Source organism: Puccinia triticina, chromosome 12A (genome assembly GCF_026914185.1).
Source record: "Puccinia triticina chromosome 12A, complete sequence".
NCBI classification, from domain to species: Eukaryota; Fungi; Basidiomycota; class Pucciniomycetes; order Pucciniales; family Pucciniaceae; genus Puccinia; species Puccinia triticina.
In genome coordinates, this window is record NC_070569.1 from 948,285 (window position 1) to 972,089 (window position 23,805).

Below are 23,805 nucleotides of genomic sequence, written 5' to 3' on the forward strand. Positions count from 1 at the left end.
GCGCCGCTAAATCAGCGGAAAACCCGCTGAAAACAGCATCAGCGCAGTGGAAAAACCGTTGAATGACCACTGACCGCTTTTTCAGCGTCAGCGCACTGATTTTGTGGTAACTCATCATGGTCATAAAGACCAGGTGAGGTCCAATGGGGGGAAAACGGGTGGTGGGGAGGTTGATTGGGTGAATGAAACTATGTAGTCAACGCGCTGTCACTGCAGCCATGTTCAGCGCCTAGTGGGGCGCAGCAAAATCCGCACACTGACACAAAAAAGGCGGTCATTCTGCTGCGCTGCGCTGATCTTCAGCTTTAGCACCCTTCAGCGGCGCAACGCTATTGCTGATCAACAGCAGGTGTCCGCGGCAAACCACTAAATTCAGCGTTGGCACAGCGCTCTAACTGCTGCGCTAACACTGATTGGGCTGGAGGATCAGCTGTAGATAGCTGCGCTGCGCTAAAAGTACCGCTGATGTCAGCGCAGCACAGCGGTTTCACCGTTGCCCCGTATCACATTTTTACACGGCATTTGACCCCTATATAACATTTTTACACAGCATGTAACCCCAGTAACATGTTTCTGCAACACACAACCCCCATGTAAGATGTTCCCGCAAAATGTAACCCCCAAGTGACCCGCATGAATGTCCTGCACCATGTAACCCCCATGCAATAGGTTTAGAACCAGTGTAACCGGTGTTTAACATGTAACATGTATGCACCACCTGTGACATTCACAACCACCATTTAACCTGTAAGCAACATGTACACACACCATGTAATGTCAGAATTCTGGCCACCTTGAATGCTCACATCCTTCCCATGTCTAAGCAAGTGGTCAATATCCTGTTCCTGCTCCTGCTCATGTCACTGTCACGGTCCCTGTTCCTGTTCCTGTCCCAGTCCCAGTCCCAGTACATGTTGTGTTCCTTTTTTCTTGTGTCACATGCTTTTAGGCCCCCTCTGGATCTTGTGCAGGGGACTCTCTAGTTGTATGTATGTGTTTGCTCCTTGGATAAGAAATAAAATCATTGAGTCTGAGCCCCAATCAACCTTGTTTGATGCTCCTTGGTCCTATCATTTACCCCAGATAGTCCCTCCCCCTTCGTTGCCTCTTCTTGTTGAGCTGAAATCTTAACACGTAACACATGTACACACATGTCATACCATTCAATATGTATGTAACACAGCATGTAACATGTCCCATGTACCAATTTTTTAGGGTTAGTTAACCTGAGGGTGTGCACACTGCCATTGGAGCAGAAGGATGGATGGAAAACCCAGAGCCATCATCCTCCGGAAGATTGTCTTGGAGTAAACTTCAGCAAAAACTGAGTTCCTATTTGGAACCGGAGCAGCATGTTGCCCCCTCCTACCTTCCATTGTGGTAAACGGAAGTAGCCCTCTGCCCAAGCAGAGGGGCCAACCAAGCACTGCAGGGGACATGAATGCTGCAGCATGATTCAGCCAGAAGTTAATCTAGATTTTAAGAATAAATCCAAAATGAAACCAAAATATTTGTTGTTGGATCTAACCTTTTTGGAAAACATGATTGATCTAAAAAACCTGATTGGGGGGAGAGGGTGAACCAACAGTGTAAGTGCTGTGCTACACTAAAAAAGGACCCTTTTAGTGCAGTGCAGCACAACCCTACTACAAGGCAATATTCCATAGCAGGAGAGGTAGCACATCCTTCCATTGCTTCCACTAAAATTAGTGTAGGCAACCTTCCCCTAGCTATCTACAGCACAGAACCAAGGGCTAAAGGGAAAGAAATGTTCAATTTTTAGCACCAAGCGCTTGTTGCACTGTTTTGTCCCTTGTGAAATAAAAGGAGGGATTTTCCTGCTATTGTGGCACTAATTTGGAGCACAGTGCACTTCCTGTGAGAAATTCTACTGCCACAGCAATCAAAAGAAGCTACTTTAGTGCACTAAAACAGTTTAGTTATTCCAGCCAAGGCCAGATAGTGGCAGCGCTATAGGATGGTGAAGAACAGCATCTCAAGATTCAGCTGCGCTTCCTGTTGTGCAGCGTTTTCACCATTGGTGAACACAATATTGTGCACTAGAACTTCTTCATATAGACCAAAACAACTAAGTTTTGAAATTCTTTTGTTAATTTATTCTTTTTTCATTTTTTCTTTTACTGTCACATTGCTTTACAAGATTTTGGGTCAAATACAATTGTTTGTTGTTCTATTAGGGGGATTCAAGATTTAATTTTAATAAAATTTGGAGCTAAATTCAAGGTCTTTATGAATTTTAAAATTTTGGTAAAATGCACAGCAGAGAGTTATGCTGATCACATTTTTGTGAAATAAATGTTGATAAACACCTTGAAATGTGTGCTAAAGCTTTATTAATTTCAATCATGTGAACCCCCCTATTTTGGAGGTCAATTGAAGGCCTTTATGATTTTTTTTTTTTGAAATTTTGGCAAGCTGTCCGGGATGGGGTGCTACTCATCAATTAAGGGTGTTCAAAGTTGAAATCATAAAATTTTCAATGCATAAAATCATAAAATCATAAAACTTTCAAGTGATGATTTCATATGTACCATTCTAGAAATGTTGCTCTAATTGGAGTGCTTGGGTGCAAAATATTTTTTTCAGCTTAGAATTTTATGATTTTATGGTGTTATGATTTTATGCAAGTCAACTTTTCACACCCTAATTGTTGCCACTTTGCACTTTTTTAAAAAATTGTTCATAAACAGGTTAAAATGGGTCCTGAAGTTTTGTCAATTTCAATTGTGGTGTTCCATTGTGAGAACAGTGGTATAAATATTAAGGGTAAAAAATATGGTGAAGGCAAGTGAAATCCTTGTGCATCCCCTGACAGCTGTGAAATGCCAAGAAGGTGGCAGTGAGCAGTAGGGATGGCATTTGGGACCCGGGTACCCGCGGCAGGTACGGGTACCGGGTCAGTTTTTGACCAAAAGTTGACACCTGGTACCGCACCTGGTACCGCCTGGGCGGGTATGGGCGGGTATGGGCGGTACCTGTGGCGGTGTACCGCCAGTACTTGCTTTCACAAATGGTTTACTTATGTTTACTTTGCAAAGTTAGTGGCCCATCTCAGTCCTCATCTAGCTCAATAACCTTTGCCTTGGCCTTCTGCCTTGCCTTCTCCTTCTTATCTGCCTGGATTCCATGCTTCCACTTCGCCAAGACCCCGTGTTTGATTAGTCCATTCTTTGAATAGAATGCCACCGCCATGTCCCTGCTCAATGACCGAGCCGAGAGCCTGTGTCTCCTGGGTGAAACATAATCGCGGCCAAAGCTAAAAGCACGCTCAACATCAACTGATGTTGCTGTGAAAACATGGTAGATTGTTCAGCGCACGGAACAATGAATGCTGGCAAGGAAACTGAAACTGACCTGGACAGCTCAAGACGTCAAGCGCCATATTGGCAAGGCCCCCGTGAGTGTTTCCTGACTTCTCCTGTGCAATCCACCACTTTAGTGGATTGACCGGATCACCGTTCTCCAGGATGAGCCCCCCTGCAAGCCAGAGATCCAACGGATCGGTTGAGCTTTGGCCGCCGCGAGCTGCAGCAGCGTCACCGAGTCCTGCGAGTATGCTAGTCTTTGGCTGCAGAAGAATAATACATAATTGAATCAGTTAGCCGTTGTTTGATTGATGAACATGGAATATTCACCTTGGAGCTATTAGTCAACGATGACAAGGGGGCTGCAGCTATTGGTGCAGGCTTATAATAATTTACCCACATCTCCCGCGTAAGCCGTACAGCTTCAGATATCCACTCCGGTTCCCAGTTGACTAACTTAAAATACTCGTCCCAAAATGATGGGTGAAGAACTTGAACAAGGAGGATGCCTCAGTTAAAAATTCAACAGGTAAAGCAAATGAAAAAATGTTCTTACCAATAGCAATCCGGTAGAGAGGAGAGGCATCTGTCAGGCTGTAGTATTTGTTGGTTATTTGCAAACCAATTTGACAAGCATTCTTCAATGCAGGTGGATACTTCGAACCGCTGATTGCAGTTGATAAATGCTCAGTAATTTGATTGATAAAGACAACTGTGTTGGCCAAGCGAGCGGAACCTGCTATCGAGATTTGCTGAGTTATATCGTAGAACAAGTTGAGGACTTCCGCAAGATCCCGCGCCAGTTCAAAGTCTGACTGGTCGAGATAGAATTTTTGTTTGATCCCATGTCGTTTGTGACGCTGCCACACAACACTGGGGTTAAAAAAACCAAGACAGTCAGTCAAGCTAGGCTGTGAAGAATATTATGATTGACTTACATCGCTGCCTCACACCTGATAATACTGTTGATCTGGACGAGGGTTGAATTCCATCGTGTTCATACGTCTTGCTCAATGTTGTGAGGGGTTTGACAACCTTGTTCACCACAGATGTCGATGAATTCGGCTCTTGAGTTTGGTGAGTATTTCAATTTCTTAGAAATTGCACGAAACTAGAGGTATGAAATGTGTCAGTTACAGCTGAAGTTTGGAAAAATAACAAGTCTAGCTGCTTACTTTTGCCAAAGTTTCTTCACATTGATCAGTCGTATAGCGGTCACTTTCATCTTCTTCACTAGCATTTTCAATATTGTCCAGACTGAGCTGCTCCTCCGGATCGTTTCTTTCAAGAGGATCAACCTCGCTTCCATCATCATCTTCACTACCAGAGGAGGTGTTGTTCTCTGGGAGGAAGCTAGTGTATGGGAGATAAATGAGAGTCTTGAGGAGATAGATTGGTTGGTGAGGCAAGAGTTGGACTTACAAATTTATGTTTCTCTCGGATTTGCTGTTGTCTTCATCGCCTGAATCAGAATCATCAGAGTTGTCCCCAGTTGTAGCCGATTTATCTTCAGTCGTGCTTTGCTTCACAGTTCCAAAAGGCCGTAGAATTCCTTGAACGATCAAGTTGAGCACGTGCGCAAAGCAGCGTACCCAATGTGGCTCTCCTTTGAAGCGGGCCCACTTCTGCTTCTTCAACTCTTTTACCATTACCTTGTTGTTGGTTGCATTGTTGCTGACAATACCACATATCTGAAAAACAATCTTAGTTGTTCAGCAAGATCCGAAACAATTGATCCAGAAAAACAAGAAAAATAGAGACTAACCTTGTCCCGAATACCAAATTTCTCTACAACAAGGCAGACCGTCTTGGCGAGATACTCACCAGTATGGCTTTGAGAGAGGCTAATGAAGTCTAGAGGCATGGCCTCTAGCTTCGGATCCTCTGATTCATCATCAATTAAGCGGTAGATCACAATCCCAAGGATGTCAAAACCGTTGGGTGACTGCCAGGTGTTGACTCCTAGGTATAATGCGCCATTGCGTGCATAATAAAGCTTTCAATCTTCTGTGGCCATGGGAGGAAAGAAAACAATTGGCACTTACTTCCAAAACAGACTTGTAGTTCTGCTGTATAGCCGAGTAGAGCTGGTGGATATCCTTTGAAACCGTTTGTCTTGCTGGTAGGTTATTTACAACCATTGGATGAAGGATGGCCCAATGGCTTGCATCCACTAAAGCTGAAAAGGGTCTGGCGGCCTCGGCGCACCATACAGCACAAAGTTGTGGAACCTAGACCGATTTTGGATGTTCAGCATGATTAACCTGATGCTAGCTTGTTGACTATTACTCACCTCTTTTGAATCAATGTCGCCGGTGCCCTTGACACCACATGCGGCCAGATTTTGGTTCACTTTTGGTTCAGTTTGTTTTTGGAGACAATTCGCTGCATGCTTAATCAAGTTGCTGCACAAAGAGTCTGATGTCGGACGGTGAATCTTGATTCCACACCTGTAATTAATTAGTGATCAGATTTTCAGTTCACTGATTGATCATGGAAAATGAGGAAGAACAATTGAAGAAACTCACATTTTGCACGGGTATGCAATCATCCGCCTGTTATTCTTGTCAAGCTGCTCAGAGAGCTCGGGTACCAGGTAGGATTTATAGCTGGAACTGAGCGCATTTGCAGCGACCCTCTGTGCCCTTCCTGAACAAACAAAATAATTCGATAGTCAGGAGCATGTTGGTTGAAAAAAAAAAAAAAATTGGAAGGCACTTACTTAACTCCTCAGCATCACTTTCTTGGCGGTTTAATCCTGATGGAGGCTGAGTACTGGTTGGAGTGATGAGGTTGTCTTGGCTAGTTGGTGAATCGTGTTCTTTGTCTTGGATATCATTGGTTTGTCTAGATTTCGATTTGCTTCCCTTGGTAGATGGCGGTGCTGGAGTTGGGTTCTGAGAAGAGGAGGGGGATGATTCGATCACAGATGTGTTTTGTCTTCTTTGCTTGCGGTTGTGGGGCATCATCGGTGGTTTTGCGGAGGAGTTGTCAATTGAGGATGGGGGTGGGTGACCGGCGGCTCATATCTGGTTTGCACCCGACCAAGTCCCCTAACCCCCCGGGCCAATAGAGCGGGTGTAGGCCGGCGGGTACCCGGGTACCCTCTAATTTTTTCACAAAAACCAGGCACCTGGTACCGCACCTGGTACTGCTTGGCGGGTACCCGCCAGGCGGTACCGGGTACCCGAGTGCCATCCCTAGTGAGCAGGGGTCCGAATGATGGGACGGATGATGAGCAAACTAAGAGAGACAAGCACCTGATGATGGTGCGGGCAATGAGACAAGATAAGTGAGTGGCATTGCATGAGAAAGAGGAAACAGCGACCAGAAACAATAAGAAAGGAAGTGATGGCAATACCTGTGAAATGCTAAGAAGGCGGCAGTGAGAAGCAGTCCGAATGATGGGACGGATGATGAGCAAACTAAGATAGACAAGCACCTGATGATGGTGCGGGCCCCGCTCAGGATGTAAACGGGTTGGGTTTGGGTTGAAAAACAGTGCCCGAACCCAACCCAACATTTAGCGCAGGTTGGGTCGGGTCAGGGCAGATTGTAAAATATGCTGCCCGAACCCAACCCAATGTCATACTATTTTGGGTCCGGTTTGGGTCTTGGGTCAACCCAACCTCATAGGCGCCAAAAGCCCCCAATTTGACTGTTGGAGGCATCATAGCTGGGTTGCAGGCTGACCCGATTAGGAAATAGGCTGCCCAAACCCGACCTGACAAGCTTACAAGTCGGGTTGGGTGGGGTCCGGCAGCGCGCCTTGGTTGTCACAGTACAAATGAACATCTGAGAATTCGATGTTTGCCGAGGGTCAAATGTTTTCCAAGAGCTGTTCAGCCCAGCAAAGGTCTTGTCCGGTTTCAGTGCAGGCCCGATACTCTGCCTCGGTGGTTGATAGGGCTGGTCCATCCTTGACCTGCATAGCGCTGTCTTCCTGTTTTGAACAGTGCCAGCCTACAGGACCGTAGAACATGACCAGACTCCCTGAGAAGGATGAGGCATTGACACCGTTGGCGTAGCTGGAATTGGAATATCCTACCAGCCGTTGTTTGCCAGGTACATTGCCGAGATTCAAACGGAGATGATCCGAGTACTTGAGGTAGCAAAGGACGTGTAGGAAGTAGTTTTCATGGGTTTTTGTGGGGGAATTGAGAAACTGTGAGAGAAAACTGCAGGCAAAAGCCAGATCCGGGCGGGTACATTGAACCAGATAGTTGGGTAATCCAACAGCTTGCCGGTAGTTGAATCCAGGAGAGATGGGCAACCCATCAATGGGACAGGTCAAAGCATTGAGTGGGAGAGGAGCAGTGATTGTCCTGCAGTTGGACATCCCAAACTCTTCAAGGACTTCCGAGATGTATTGATCCTGGCATAGCAAGATGGTCTTGTTCTCAAGGTCCCGTTTCACTCGCATCCCTAGGACCCATTTGCAGTTGCCAAGGTCCTCCATTTTGAAGCGGGAGGCAAGGGTGAAACAGCTGCGCTGAAAACAGCGCAAAAAGCGGTCAGCGCAGCGTTTTTTGGGCCCACTGCGCTGAGCTGACAATCAGCGGGTGGGGCACTGCGCTAAGCGCTGATTGGTCTCACCGGAAAAAAAATATATATATTTAGCGCGCTAAATCAGCGGGCAATCAGCGGCAGGACCGCTGCGCTGATGCTGTTTTCAGCAGAAAACCGCTGATATCAGCGGCTGCGCAGCGGTCTAAAACCGCTGATCCAAGTTGGTCAACCGCTGATATCGGTGATTAAAAACCGCTGATCTAGGTACAACATTCTAAAAAAAACCAATGAAAAAAGTGACTTTTTATGGGGTTTTGGAGTTTTTTTTGGGGGGGAGAAGATTGAGGAAAGATAATCAAGAAAAAATCAAAAGTAGACTACTATTTATGGGGTTTTGAGGTTGTTGCGACGGAAGATTCTTGATATTTTTTGAACTTGGGATTTTTCTGAGCAGCGTCAATAAGTTGACAAAAGGAATTGATCAAACAGTGTCAATATCAATATTAGTCAATTAGGAACTAAGGAGGAAAAAGAAAAGGAAGTTTGAGACTGACCTTCCACCAAGCTAAGACACAACCCTTCTTGTCTATGGGAAAATCACCATTGGTGTAGCGCTCAATCTTGGTGTTGAGTTGGACTGCTTGGGAATTTTCCGGATAAAAATTAAACTCGTCCCCATCACTTTTGGACTCCGGATTGGGTGGGCGCTCCAAGCTGGTATGTTTCAAAGGTGGATCGGTTTCAACTTTGAGTGATTTCAGATAAATTTCATGTTCTTCAAAGGTTTCTTGAATAAGCTCAGTGATCATTGATTGCACTGCGGAAAAATGGGCTGCGCCTCACTGACAGCGGTGCTTCCGCTGTGGCAGCCGTCAGCGCTTGCACAGCGGAAACAGCGCGCTGACAGCTGAAATAGCGGTCAGCGGCAATTCAGCGCAATTTCCGCTGCGCTGCGCTTTTTGTCAGCTTTAGCGCTCATTTATCCGCTGCGCTAACGCTGATCACCGGAAATTGTCAGCGGTATAACGCTAAAATCAGCGTCAGAGCAGCGGCCAGACCGCTGCGCTAACGCTGATTGGGCTGGAGAATCAGCGGTGGACCGCTGCGCTGCGCTAAAAGTGCCGCTGATGTCAGCGCAGCGCAGCGGTTTCACCCTTGCGGGAGGTGATCTGATTTTTGAAGAATTGCACGTCCGGGCCAAAAATCACCATATCATTGACATGGACAAAGACAAAGCAAGGTCGCTTGACGTCTTGATGTATGAAAATACAAGGATCAGCGCCAGCCGGCTTGAAATTGACCGACTCAAAGAAGCCTTGCAGTGCTTTGTACCAGCACAAAGGACTTTGTTTGAGACCGTAAAGAGACTTCTGAAGCTTAAGTCCGTAGCCGGGGGGGAGTTTGATGTCAAAACCATCAGGGACCTTGATGAATATGTCCTTGTTGGGGATGCCATTCAGAAAAGCACACTTGAAATCCATTTGCTGGATGTCCCACCCGCAAGCAGCGGCTAGACCAAAGAGGATCCAAAGTGTGCAGACTCGACCAGTTGGGGCAAAAGTGTGATTGTAGTTGAGGCCTTCAATCTGCCAAAAACCCCGCACACACAGTCGGGCCTTATACTTCAGTAACTCGCCATCAGCATTGAACTTTTGTTTAAAAACCCAAATGGTGTCAAGTTCTTTGGTGCCAGGGACAAGTGGAGCAACAACCCAGACTTCGTGTTGCTTGATGTTGTTGATTTCAACCTCAATTGCCACCATTCATTACTTGCCATCAAGCCGGCCAACTGCCTCCGCGTAGGTAATGGGATCCTTCAGAGAAGCTGGCTCGCCAACCAGCAGCATTGCCATGTGACGTTGTCCTCCAGCCACAATATTAGCTGGATTGATGTCGCTGGATATGTTCTTTGGCGCAGTGTCATAGAAAGGGACGTAGACATATCCCTTCTTGCTTGAACCCTGAACACCTACTTCCCCCAATCACAACCCGCTGTTAAGAGAGCGAGATCCCTCCTGGGGAGGATTGGACTCCCCGTCAGCCGGAGGCACCAAATCCTCTCTTGGGACTAGCGGTTCCGGACCAAGTGAGTCGGGTTCAACTGGCAATGGATTGGGTTGAGTGGGGTTGGGTGCGATTTGTTCATTGAGAGTTGGTGGAGGGTCCTATCCATTCACCGATGCGGAAGAAACGAGAGTTTCAGGCATGCCCAGCTCAAAGTCAAAAAGCAAGGATGGTCCAACAGATTCTCTGGTATGGGTGAGGAAAGGAAACTTGTGAGGAAATGGACGTATGTGATGAGTGTGTTGTATGATGTCTTTGGAGGGGACCCACACTTTGTAGGTATGGTGGCCTTCATGGTAGCCAAGGAAAATTGCTTCTATCCCTGAGGGCAAGAACTTGGAGTCCCACCACTTCTTCTCTTCATAGACAACCACTCAACAAACAAACGGAATGAGTCGCAAGAGGTCTGGCAAAGCTTGATGCCATAGTTCAAATGGTGGTGCCCACTTGATGGAGCTGTCAGGGGTACGGTTTTCAAGATAAACGGCAGTGGTGACCGCATCCCCCCACCATGCCAGGGATAGTCCACTGGTCATCAGAAGCGTCTGGGCCTTTTCAACTGTTGTCCTGTTTCCTCTCTCGGCAAACGTGTTTTGCTGTGGTGTATACGGTGTGGTTGTGTGGTGGATGGTACCCTTGCTTGCAAATAGCATCTTGAATGCATGGTTAACAAATTCTCCACCATTGTTGGACACTACAGATTTAAGTCGTTGATTGGTAAAGTTCTCAGCCTGATTTAGGAAAGTGACAAAAGTTTGGAACGTGTCAGACTTACATTGCAAGGGGTATGTGAACCTATCCTTGCTGTATCAATCAATGATCTTGAGAAAGTATTTGTTCCCCCCTCGCGATTTAGGCGTGATTGGTCCACACAGATCCATGTGGATGCACTCGAGTTCTTGCAAGGGTTTGGGGAAACTTCCTGAGAAAGGCTGTCGGTGCATCTTGGCCAAATCGCACATGGAGCAGTCGATTTTGTCAATGGAGACGTTGGGGTAAGCTTTCTTCAGATAATTGATGCTGGGGTGTCCTAATGCACGATGGAGATCAAGGACAGTTGGAGTATTGACAGATAGTGCCTTCAGGGGGTTAAGATCAATGAGGAGGACATTTGAGGTTGTTGATCCAGTGAAAAGAGTTCCTTGGGCGGATCGACATTCAAATCGGGTCCCTCCATGAGTGGGGTTAAGAGAAAAACCTTTTTGCAAGTAAAAGGTGAGCGGGATGAATGAGTTGGACAGTTCAGGGGCATAGAAGGCCTGGCTGATGTTTGGTGGGCCAACCGCAGTATGAACAACAGCTGGTCCTTGACCAATGATTGGGATTGATGAACCGTTGGCTGCATAAACTGCTGACTTGATTGCTTTCAGGTCACTGAAGTATTCCAGGTGCTTCAGGTAGTGGCCAGAAGCACCGCTGTCAAGTACAATAGCGTCTGTGATACCCTGACCAACACTCAGACCAGATTTTGGATTGACACCGGCGACAGCGTTAAGTCGGTTGAGGGCGGCTTGATGGTACACAACTCCTTGACTAGGATTGAGTTGGTAGCAATTCTCAGCTGTATGGTTGGTGTCCGGATTGTGCACCCCGTTCTTACACACATGACGCGACTTCCTGGATTGTCCGAAACGGGAGGCTTGCCCTCGGTTGGATTGGTGACCTTGAAGCTTGAGGTTTGACATGGCTAGGGCATTCAAGTTGGCTGCTGGATTGACTTGCCATTTGATTTCGTGCTCTAGGTCAGCCAGAAAAGTGTTCATGGCCAAAACTGCATCAGTTTTACTGTATTTGGTGAACTTGAGCGTCTTGAAGAGGGCAAACTGAGTGGGAAGAGCTATGTATCCAGACCATAGCACGGTGGTATTCGACGCGTTTTTTGGGCCCGTCGAATACTGATTCGTCGAATATCCGAGTATTCGGAGATATTCAACGGAAAAACCTCCAAAATACATTAAAAACACCAAAAAATTAGATTTTTTGTGTTTTTGACTTCTTTTGGCTCATTTATGGCCCATACATTTTTGAGGAGGTCATCCTTCAAATATATCATGGTGCCAAAGACACTTACAATATTGCTGGAGGCATATCTCATAATGGTGGACACACTATTCAGAGTGCCGGACACCCTTTTGATAGTGGTGGACACTTTTGATAGTGGCGGACGCACTTTTCATAGTGGCGGACGCACTTTTCATAGTGGCGGACGCACTTTTCATAGTGGCGGACGCACTTTTCATAGTGGCGGACACACTTTTGATAGTGGCGGACGCGGCTTAGCGCGCACTCTTTTGCGCCCTGCGTGCTTAGCGTTAGCGCAATTGCGCATATCTATGCTAATGCTACGCTAAAAGCTAAAATAGCTTTGCGCCCTGTGCGCGTAGCGTCAGCGCAGATGCGCGCAATTGCGCTAACGCCACGCTAAAAAATAGCGCATTTGCGCTGCGCTACGCTACGCTAACAGCTATGGTTAGCGTAGCTGACCCACTGTTGGGCCATTTCAAACTCATCTGGGGCCTTTGGGCCCCAGGAAAGCTTGCATTGGCCCTCTACGCGCCCTTTTGAGCCATTATTTGAATTTATTCAAATATTCAAGCTTAAATTTGCCCAGGCATTATTTGATTCGAATCGAATACGAATACGAATACTCGAATCGATTCGATTCGATGTGCTATGGTCTGTATGTATCAAGACTCAATAAACCATGAGGCCTTCAATGGTTTTCTTCTCGAACTTGTGTTTGGTCACTTCAACAAACATCTTAAACAAGCTCCTGAAGTCATTGATGGTGGTGCTTGTTGAGGTAGCAAAATTGTAGGTGACAAGTGTTCTCATGAGAGTCGCCCCATTTTCCATTGACTTGGCGGTGTAGTACCCGCAGATGGTGTCCCAAAGCTCCTTTGGTTTGAAGATTCCAATGTCATTGTCATCAACAAATCTGGTTGAGTTCTCACTATCAAGATGCATTTGAATGATGTTAGTGGCCTGCTTGGCCTTGAGATCACGTTCAGAAGAGGCAATGGTTGACAGGAGTTTGTTGAGGTCTTTGAGAAGATAGTTGTCCAGGTTCAGATAACTCATGGTGGTGTATAGCTCTTGTCTCCATGTTGGAAAGTTTGTACCATTGAGTTTTTCCGTGTAGTATCTGATTGTGTTGAGAGAGTGGGTTTCAGACATGATGTCGAGGATGGGAAGACTGATGGTGTCTTTAGGTGCAGAGGCTGGTTGTAGGATTTTGGCTAGACGAAGGGTATCTCCGGTTGTGTCTGTGTGAAATGAGTCGAGAGAATTCTGATCGTCCTCGCTTTTGGTATCGGGATGGGTTGGAGAAGACACTTGATCAGGAGGAGGTTTTGGCTTCTGATCGACGGAGGTACCTGGTTGGTCTGCCACGATTGTTCGCTTTTAACGGAGAATTGAAGGAAAGGGAACCGTCCTATCAGATCCGTGCTCTTTGGATATTCTGGCTTACAGCGTCAGTGGAGCGCTGGGCTCATAACCTGTGAAATGCCGAGAAGGCGGCAGTGAGCAGCGGTCCGAAGGATGGGACGGATGATGAGCGAACTAAGAGAGACAAGCATCTGATGATGGTGCGGGCGATGAGACAAGATAAGTGAGTGGCATTGCATGGCAAGAAAAGAAAAGAGGAAACAGCGACCAGAAACAATAAGAAAGGAAGTGATGGCAATACCTGTGAAATGCCGAGAAGGCGGCAGTGAGCATCCGAATGATGGGACGGATGATGAGCAAACTAAGAGAGACAAGCACCTGATGATGGTGCGGGCAATGAGACAAGATAAGTGAGTGAAGAGAAAAGAAAAAGAAAAGGAAACACCAAACTATCATCTAATATACAAGCTAGAAAACCTAAATAGATGATGAACCGTATTGCGCCGCAGTTGATTCCTCCTCACTCCGCCCTGTTGCCCGTCGCTCCTGTGACATGGCGCTGTAACTCCACAACAGCTAATAGGAAATTATGTTTGTTTACGCTACGCTGCGCTATCACTATTGATGTGTAGCATAACTGACCCGCCATTGACACCATCATTAATGGGTTGTCTCATTATTACCTGTTTTCAACGCTATTATCTGCTTTTGTCCGTCGCACCATCATCGAAGAATCATTGTCTCATATCTTAACAATTGTGTTTAACACTCTTCTTCCTATAAGAAAAAGTAGGTGAAGAATCTCCGGATAGGTTTTCAATCCCAGTATATCTTGCTAGGTTTCTGATCTGTCAAGATTGCTTCATTTTCCATTTGAGAGCGTCTTGTCGACCCTTCTCTAAATCTACGCACAGGAGTATTATAATACTTGGTAACAAGCAGATCGCAAATAGAAACGGAAATCCTGCGGAAAAACCAAGTTTCAAATTGTAGCTGAGCGAGTTTCTCTTATTTCCAAAATATTTAGCCAAGATACCCAGTTGAATCTTTTCTTACCTGACCAATTTGAACCTGTGCGATCAATGATAACTTGAATTACATTCGGACCAATGATGGATGAAGCTCGGTTGGAAAAACCGAATAGAGCAAAAAACTGATTAAAACATTAATATTAGCCAGCCCGATTTGGTCCCATCGCATGCTTTTTGAGGACTGTAGAACGGGTTTTTTTCTTTTTATTTGCGAATAAAAGAAAAACTCACCATGTTTTCGTGACCAGGGGGGGATAATTCGGCCATAATAGTCCTATTGAACCGTCATGTCCGTTAATTTGGATTCCCAATTCCCTCCTGAAGAGTTAAAACGATTCAACTCAACTGAGAATAGGAGTAGTAAGGCGCTTGGAACATGCCAAATATGATGTTGTAAGCCCAAAATTCCCATCTAAGTAAAAGTTGGAAAGTGCATCGATTTCAGTGTGTACCTGATGATCAGTGCGAGTATCTCTTCCACTTTTTAATTGAACTCTTAGATGAATTTTTACCTATTATGAAATCCAATCACATTGATCCAAATTCCAAGCGTCCCCCATAAAGGTATCAAAACTGTTACAAGGTTAGTAACCACAAACTAAGAGTTAAAAAGAAAAATCAAAAGACTTGTTGAGGAGAGTTCGAACTTGCAGGGATATCTATTGAATAAATAGGGAGAAAAAATTAAATACCATGTGCTTTGTTTTAAGTTTCCAGTGCTTTTGAATGTACCAAAACGCGAGAGTAGAAATGATGGAGGTGACTGCTTGGGCGATTCCCAAGTACTAAGCGATGAGGGTTTCAATTAAAGCAACCTGGTTATGTTACGCTTGCCCATGTTTCGAGGGAAAAGACTGACGGTGTTTTCTAGAAAGCTGAAGTTGACCGTATTCGATTGGATGATCGAAATTAAGGTGCCTGTGGTATTCAACCTTTTTGATGTCCCAATCCGAACGAAATTAAGAGCAGGCGCAAGTGAGTCCCAGTGGATTCAGTTCATCGAACTCACCCATCTGCCAACAAGAAGAAAGCGACCAAGTAGGTAAATGTGTAAGGTAGCTGCGTTGCATTTTTAAACGCGGCGTAGAGTTGATGCCATCCAATTGTAAATGGATTTTGTCCCCGAGGTAAAGGAGGTCCAGGCCGAGGGTTTTGGAATACGAACCACCAAATCCCGACGATAATCCAATATACATTCGTCTATCGGGATGGCCTTGTCTGAATAAACTGCGATATGATAACATGAAACCAGAAGACTGCTGACCAAAACTATTGTGTAGTTGTTCACACGGGAATTGTTGGCCAATGGCAAGAGGACGCTAAGGTTGATGACCGAGACAAATAAATATCCAATATTACTGTGCACCGTGCTGATATTGGAGATCCTACTTCTTTCCAAACTTTGTTCGAGTTCGAATGAAGCTTCGGTTATCTTGTTGGTATGTAGATCGTCTGTCAAGTGTCGGGATTTGGGAGTGTTGGAGGCAATAATAGGAAATTGGGCGGCATAAAACACGAGGGTTGCACCATCTGCACACAATCGCCAATAATTTTCTTTTGTCATGACACCACTCTAACCCCCAAAGAAATCATGAATTCTTTACCCACACGTGACAAATCCCAAGATATACAGCACCATGCCTTCTTTCCACCTGCTGGAATCAGTGAGAGCCATTACGCTAAACTGGGAAGCCCAACACAGCAGGGTCATGATGAAGAGAATCCAGCGTCCATATTGACGGTAGTCAGCGAGAGCACCCAAACTGGTAAACAGAATTGTCATGATCTGAGAGAAGCAAAGCAAAAATAGACAAATGGGGTGAGATTCTTTCCAGCAGCTAAGGGTCGTAGTTATGCTGAATATGTAGGTTACTTACCCCGAAGGAAATCCCATTGGCAATCAAAACCACGCTGCTGACGCTTTTCGTTTGCCCGTTTCCTCCGAAGGGAATGATACACCTGTCCGCAGTGCATGGTGAGCCCGGCCCAAGATCCGGATCGTAACCCGCCGAGGTGGCAAGGGATTGAAACAATGTTAAACTGTATGACATTGGCCCGACTCCGTCTGGAAACCGGCGAACCCGAACCTCGTTCAACTTTAATCGCGACCAGGCACACATTCAAGATTTCCATTCACGCGACTTTTACTTACTGTTTCCATTGTAGTCTTCGCTTGCCAATATCGACCAGGAAGAGTTTAACACATTCATGCATAGATCAGGTATATGCTCTCTAAAGCATTCTGGAGATCAGCTGCATTGATTTTCTTACAGAGATAATAGGACCACAGTTCCACTCGACTGACACTCGGTATCGTCTCAGCGGGAAGCGGGGTATGAGAAATGATAGGCAGGATCTTGTCCTGGGCGGTAAGGCTCAAGCTGTCGTGCTGGTGGATCTGATCAAGCACTTCACAAGTTGAAAAAATTGGATTAAATGAACCCCAAGTTTACTGGATAGCTTCATTGGCAGAATAACTGAGAAGGATGAGAAAGAACAATGAACTTACACAAAGCCATTCCGATCGTGTTACGACGGTGCCTCTCCGCTTCACTTTGGCTTCCGTCTGACTCTGCCATATGAGTCGAGAAGGGATTGTGGAGATAGAGTCGGCAAGAGATATGCAGATCTATTTATTTAAATATGTAATCCCAGAAGCTGACGATTACAATCAAGTTTTATACAGAAGGATGCTTCACTTTCTGCGCATATATAACCTCAGAAGGGGCGCGAGACTAGAGTTTGCATGGTGCATCCTCCGTCAGCTTCATCTGATGATATGGACAGATTCTTCATCAACCAAAAGAAGGTTGGTTGGGGTTGCACTGGAGTTAAGCCCGGCTACTCTAGCGAGAAGATCTATATCTCCATTCGGCCAACTCCTGGCAGAGATGTGTGTAAGTCTCACTTAACATGAACATCCGTGTTCTGCCCACCTCCACGTTCCAACGTGGTGCAATCTGATATCGCGTCAAGGTGCAAGATTATGAATATGTTATGTATGCAGTTGGTCCACCGGCGAGTTGGTCACGGGGCAATCTGATGTCCTTATGATCACATGATGCATCCCAGGGGAAGCAACCATGGAATCAGATGGGCAGCATTGTTCTGGAGTTGTGCCGAATTCCCAATTCCTTTAAATGGCTGGGGTGTCCAGGTGCATAACGGTCGAATTCCCAAAGGAAAGGGGGCTTTCCATGTGCATCATGGTTGTAACGCGTAATGCGACTTTTACAGTCTTTCCAAATTGAAAATGGATCCTTGGAGCGGCTCGTGGAAATGTGGGCCAAAGTAGACTCTTCCTACGGCGTAGAATTGTTTTTTTTTTCGCGCATAAATATGTAAATATGTTAGAAAAACAAACCTTCAACCCCCCAATATCTTCATTTTCAGCCAACTCAAATCCATTTTTGTTTTGTTTTCCTCGCTTGCAACGTGATTTGACTACATACTAAATCATACCAACTCCAATAGCATGACAGTGAAGTTGCTTCCAAATTTCAACTGCTCATGAGTACTGAACTGGTCCCCAGCAGACAAAAATTTAACCCACCAGTCAGGTGTAAGTTTAACCACACTCTGCAAAAAAAGCAACATTAGTTGTGACATGTGCGTAAAAAGAACTGGGCTTATTACCAAAAGTTAAAAAAACATGCAAACTTCAAAGCAATGCTGTCTACGGAGGAACCAAGGTGGGAGGAAGGGTGGGGACAAAAGAGCCTCATGGCGCGGACGCGTAATGGCCGTGCATCGCTGCTCCAGTCCCAGATCGACAGCAGTGCGCAAAGATTTGACCGGGCGCGGGAAAACCGCCTCCGGGCTTGCAAAATCTGCGCCCCCGTGTGCCATCCGTTTTCTCGCATTGCGGGATGTGCCGGAAGATGGTCCGGTGCAGGATATGGACTCCGTCTCCCCTGGGTCCAGTTTGGGGCCAGATCTCCTTGCAGGGAAACGTAGGCCGGGTGGCAGAGGCCGAGATCTGGTCGGGGTCTGTAGTCGCGCGTTAATCAGAAGTGCTCTGCTGGGTTTATTCCTCTTCGATATATACATATTTATGGATGGATGGATGGATAGCTAGATATAACATTGACCCCTTCGTTCTTTTCTGATCACATATATAAAGATTAATACTATTCGTACATAAATTGACCCAAGATAAGACAGGAGAGGATATACACGCGGCGGGATCGAGATGGAGACCCGACCGTCCCGCATCACCCAGACGAACAGAAACTCTTCCCATGGAATGGCCGGTCAAGACCAATGACTGTATATATTTCAAGGCGCTAAGGATAAGAGGGAAAGTTTTGCAAGGATAAAGAGCGTCACGTCTTTTTCAGAAACCTGTCTAGTTTGGTTTGGCCCTTAGTGTCGATTCCTAATCCCCGCCATCCCGCCATTCCAACCACCCAAACAGACAAACAAACCCCCAAAACAACAAGAACATGATGAGTAACCCGAGAAATAGAGGGGGTGTGGAGGACGAGAAAGGGGCAGACCTTTGACGATGAGCACGGACTCGCGATTCAGGAAGTCCAACGCGGTCGCGAGCCTCAGGATGATGTTCTTGAGCTTGATGCGCTCGGCCTGGTTCTGCGGCGAGGCGGCGCTCTCTGTTGCGGAAGGAAAAGGAGCAGAGCAAGTAAGCAGCGGAAGAAAGTGTCCTTCTAGTTGAGAGTGTGTCAAGCGAGAGAAGAGGGAGAGAGACGGACTGATGGAGTTGTCTAGGGATGCTAATGCTTGTTGGACCAGCGTGATCCAGATGTTCCCCGCGAGTTGGGATCCGGCGGGAGGAGAAGCGGGGAGAGCAGTGGAGGAGGAAGGGGCGAGGCGGGCGGGGGCGGCAGATTTAGCGTCGATGAGGATGTCCCAAAGGCCGATAGTAAGGATCTGGAAAAGCAAAATGAGGGCGGAGAATTGGACCTCGTTGAGGGTTTCCTCGGCGTCCAAGTACGCCGCAAAGGCCTTGCGGAACTTTCCTCCCTGGATCAGGCTCTTGCTGCTGTTGCCGATGACCTCCACGCCCAACGCCGGCTCGGAGGGTCCCTCATCCACTTGCATGCTCATGTCGTCCGTCGGAGCTGCCGTCGGGACGGACTCGTAGGGCCGGCGCGAGACTTCTTTGAGCGTGTTGTAGACCTCCCGGAGCGGCGGATCGGTAGTGAATTTATTGGTGATCTGGGGCGACACACATTAATTGTCCGTGCGAGCTAGAAAAAGAAAAACAAAGGGGGGGGGGGGGGGGGGGGGGGGGGGGGGTGGACTGACGTGGGTCAGCCAGCGCGCCATCTTGTGCAAGGCTTCGTCAGTGATCGGCGGGGGACGGTTGAGGTGGCCTGCGGCGAGGTCGATGAGCCCGATGGCGAGCGCCTTGCGGAAGAGCTGGTGGGCGGGAAACAGCCGGAGGAGCTCGAGCTGGTTGGTCCATGTGTGCAGGTCGACGCCCACCTTGAGCGTCTCGGCCAGCAGAGCGATCTTCGTCTCCTTCGTCGTCGTCTGCTCCGCCCCAGATCCGTAGTACACCCGTGACAGAACCTCCTTTATCACCTCGATCACGTCTGCGCGAAGGCCGCTGCTCGTGGGCTCTACTCCTACTCGCAAGGCTATCGTCAACGCCCATATCCGACTGCGCAGAAGAAAAACAAAGACGGTGGATTAGTTGAGAGGCTCGGGAAGAGAGAGAAAAAGACAGAGGAGGAAGTGAAAGTACCCGCGGTCGTTCAGATAGGAGGCGGAGGAGAGAACCACAAAGAGGTTGAGCATGAGCCGGACTCTCTCGGAAGCCTGAGCGGGCGAGAAAGCGAACGAGGGGTTGGATGGGATCTGATGGTCGGCATGGTAGCTACCGAAGAAGACGGTTTGGGGAAGGAGGCCGAGTCGCACGAGCCCGTCCTGGAGGGTGGACAGCCAGAACTCGGTGAGCCGGTTGAGGTAAGGCGTGGCGGCGAGGGTGGCGAGCAGACGCTTGATCAGCACCACCGTCTTCGCCGCTACCATTTCCGGGTACCCCGGGTCGATCAAGGGGCGGAACAGCAGCCCGAAGATCGTCTGGTGGGTCATCATCGTCGACGACTCTGACCCCATCGTCACCCGCTTCAGCGGCCCTGGGATCGCCCGCGTCAGGTCGATCGGCAACGCGTCGGGATCTTTCTTCGAATCTGATAAAAAAAAAAACGCGTTTCAACAGATTGTCTTTTTCTCTGAGAGATGATGGTTGAGACTTACAGTCGAGGTTGTCGACCAACTCCTGCACAAAGTCGACGACGTCGGGATCTTTGGAGACGCCCTGGAGGCTGGCATAGTCGATGTTGGGGAGCGGTGAGGGCGGGGTGGCGGAGGGCTCGGAGGGAGGAGTGAGGAGGTTAGGGTGGAAGAGCTGGCGGAAGTGGAGCCCCCGGTTGAGGCTGGAGAGATGGCCGGAGACGAGGTCGTCACGGAGCAGCTTATGGAGGCGCGGTTTCTGGGCATTGATGGTCTGGAACCGGGCGACCTCGGTCTCGTCCAACAGGCTAGCCTTTGTGGGGCTGAGATCGGCCAGCAGGAGTCCGGCGGGTCTGTCGGCGGGGGAGCCCGGCTCGTCGGACGCCCCACAGAGCGCGTTGAGCCTGTTGGTCTTGGCGTCATTCTGCTTGCCCTTTTTCTGCGGGGTGGACAGCAGGAGCGCGGCGTTGGTGTGCTCGTTAGCGGTGGTCGTGGAGGGCAGATAGTCGGGCATGGGCTGGTCGGCGTCGGCGTCCGCCCCGAGCATCTCGCGTGTCCGCTTGAGCTTGGCCTGCTTCTCCTTCCGGCTGCGCTGCTCCTTGAGGATCTCTTCGAGCGAGAACTTGGCCGGCCCAGCCGGCTTGCTCAGCTTCACGATCGTCTTCGCGCCGCCGCTGCCGCTCGCAGCTGTCGACGCTGACGGGGGCTTGCTGGCCGATCCGAGCAGCCGTGTGCTGCGTCGTCGGGCTTGGTTGAGGGTGGAGGTGGGCGATAGGGAGGGCGATTTGGGGTTGGTTTTGGGGGTCGATTTGGCTGCTTTGGGCTTCGTTTGCAGTCCAAAGTCCGGCAGCTCTTCGTCGTCGTCGTCGTCGTCGTCGTAGTTGACCGGCTCTTGTTTCTTGGCTGGTTGGGATGTTGGTTTGGGGGGTATCGCTGCTACTGTTTTGGGGGGTGGGGATAGGCTTAGTGAGGAGGCGAGTGAGGAGAGTGAGCTGGTGGAGTGGATCGAAGACTGTTTCTTTTTTTCCATTGTTGCTTGTGGTTTCCTTGGTGAAGTTCTTGTTGGTGTCTTTGCCGTTTTCGTTGGTGGTTTGGCTGCTGCTGTTGCTTTTTTCGATGTCTTGGATGGTGCTGTTGTTTTGGCTGTTTCTGCTGTTGTGGCAGTAGTTTTCTTGGATGTCGTTCTTGTTGTTTCTGGCGTGGCTGTTTTTTCTGTGCTCGTTGTCTGGTTTGTGATCGGTTTGAAGTAGTCCTTGATCGATCGTCTGGCCATGTTTTCCTGGAAGAAGTCCACTATGTAGTTTCCGTTGCCAGTCGCTTTCCATATTCTTTGGCTCCCAACCATCCGCCCCGCAGCAGCCAAGCCGCCCGTGCGCACCACCACTGACCCCCCACTCAAAACACACAAGGCAAATCCTCTATGGCCATGTTCCTCTACACACAAACATCCATATCCAGTAAACAACATGGATTGCATCATGTGAATATTACCTCAGCCTACCTCAGCCCACATGATCTTTTAAAAATTCTCCGTGGAACAGTACCTAGCAGTACACTCTTGCACAGGAGACTCTTTTTCGATTTTTTTTATGAGAGCCTTTTGGGTTTTTATTACTATTTTTCTTACGGCGCATTGGGAGGGTTTATTTCTACGTGCATACTTCTCCTGTTGTTTTTTAAGGGTTTAAGTATAACGTATGGGCGAGGGAATCCTGTGACATAGTATACAATTTTCCCAGTTTTCATGAGTGGGACTCCGACTTTGGCGGTGGCAGATGGACATCATTCTGTGACTGCCGGACGTTGGCAACGAGAAGGGCCCTGTATGATTTGTAATCCTCGGTCATCGAAGGAGGAGGGGTCCAGCAGTGGCCGCAGTACCACCTTGGCAGCCGGTATTTTGGCGGAATGTATTGGCAGTTCCTGCATATCCAGACCTGGTACCCCCGCTTGATGGCTTGGTGGCAGGTGCTGCATGTGCGGTCCGTGTAGGCGAGCAGCATATCGGGCCTTGGGCAGCGGGCTTGATGCCCTTTTCTCAAAGTGCATAGCACCGGGACCTGGCGACAATTGGCACTCGGACAGGCGCTCAGCTGGATTGCCTCGCCCTTCCCATCACAGCTGTTGCAAACCAGATTTCCTGAGCCCCGATACGGCAGGTTGCAGCCGGCCTCGAAACATTCCTCTTCGCGGGCTTGCCAGCTGAGGTTGGTGGACACGCAGCCCGGCGCGTGTGTAACATCGTTCGTCGTTGACGCGCCATCCAGCAGCAGCCCCGCTAACACTGTCAGCCCGATCAAACGCGTCAGGTACAGCATTCTGCGAGATCTATTGGTGTGTGCGTGGGTTGGTGGGTTCGAACAAGTGACTTGAGTGGGATTTGTGGGGGTGGATGGACTCGAGGGCTGAAAGTATGGAGTTTAGCCGACTGGAAGAAAGAGGTGTGTGCAATAAACTGACCAAAGACCTATTTAAAGTGTTGGAATCAGCATATTAAAGTGACCAAATTTGCGTTTCATCAAGTATAAGATCAAAAATATCAAAACAGAAATGAAATCCTTGGCTGATTCCAGCTCTTTAAGTGGACAAGAAGCCCCGTGAATTGTGAAAGAGACCCTGGAGTGTCCCTGTGGGTTTTCATGAGGGACTTAGTTCACTAACCCAGACCTGGTAAATTGTGGCTATAGAAAAGTCTATATATTTTCTGATTTTCCTTACCATCAAATTCCGGCCATTTGGGGTGTGGCATTCTTGTATTTTCTCTCTCACTTGCAGAGAGCTTGGGGTTGACAGATGTCAGAGGGAAGAGTGAAGTGGGGATAAAACACTGCAAGAAAAGGTTGCTCAACTACCATCAGTTGACTTTTAATGCACAGTAGCTGTGCATAATTCATGGCAAATATGCAAAAACACCTAGCATGTGCTTGGATGGAGGTCCAACAGCATTTACAGAGGAGTATATATCTCAAATTTCCACTGGTGGGGGATGTGCAATTTTCTTCTTGTAATGCGCAGATTAATTAAACTCATCAATCAAAGGCAATGATGGATGTGTGGACACCAAAGCTTCCACCATCAGGAATTTAACTCATTTCCCCACCAATTGATAAGGACACAAATTTTCATGGGTTTTCAAACTTCAGGTCAGGCATACAATAGCATAAAATTTCTTTTTGTAAGGATATATGTCAACTCAGGAATTCTATGAACTATGAGACTGCAACTTATTTGCGGACATGAAAACAGGTAAGAATTAGAGTGGAAGGAATAAATATAAATCTGCT

The 23,805-nt window shown here is 47.7% G+C and overlaps 4 protein-coding genes across 4 annotated transcripts; all 4 read right to left on the reverse strand.

Annotated features, from left to right (window-relative positions):
• Positions 1–8,342: 8,342 nt before the first annotated feature.
• On the reverse strand, positions 8,343–8,644 carry PtA15_12A88 (uncharacterized protein; the record flags this gene model as incomplete). The annotated part of the gene is made up of 2 exons (XM_053162250.1): positions 8,343–8,353; positions 8,437–8,644. 2 exons carry the CDS (start codon positions 8,642–8,644, stop codon positions 8,343–8,345), a joined length of 219 nt encoding a protein of 72 aa, XP_053025658.1.
• Positions 8,645–14,140: 5,496 nt separating this feature from the next.
• PtA15_12A89 (uncharacterized protein) lies at positions 14,141–16,899 on the reverse strand (the record flags this gene model as incomplete). The annotated part of the gene is made up of 13 exons (XM_053162251.1): positions 14,141–14,253; positions 14,346–14,442; positions 14,552–14,594; positions 14,667–14,732; positions 14,833–14,918; positions 15,013–15,105; positions 15,180–15,252; positions 15,330–15,520; positions 15,585–15,850; positions 15,929–16,106; positions 16,198–16,385; positions 16,592–16,729; positions 16,830–16,899. The coding sequence occupies 13 exons, from the start codon at positions 16,897–16,899 to the stop codon at positions 14,141–14,143; spliced, it is 1,602 nt and encodes a 533-aa protein (XP_053025659.1).
• Positions 16,900–18,645: 1,746 nt separating this feature from the next.
• PtA15_12A90 (uncharacterized protein) lies at positions 18,646–21,866 on the reverse strand (the record flags this gene model as incomplete). The annotated part of the gene is made up of 6 exons (XM_053162253.1): positions 18,646–18,698; positions 18,820–18,933; positions 19,033–19,498; positions 19,589–19,946; positions 20,031–20,478; positions 20,546–21,866. 6 exons carry the CDS (start codon positions 21,864–21,866, stop codon positions 18,646–18,648), a joined length of 2,760 nt encoding a protein of 919 aa, XP_053025660.1.
• A 397-nt stretch (positions 21,867–22,263) lies between these two features.
• PtA15_12A91 (uncharacterized protein) lies at positions 22,264–22,839 on the reverse strand (the record flags this gene model as incomplete). Its single annotated transcript, XM_053162254.1, has 1 exon — positions 22,264–22,839. One exon carries the CDS (start codon positions 22,837–22,839, stop codon positions 22,264–22,266), a length of 576 nt encoding a protein of 191 aa, XP_053025661.1.
• Between the last annotated feature and the right edge of the window lie 966 nt (positions 22,840–23,805).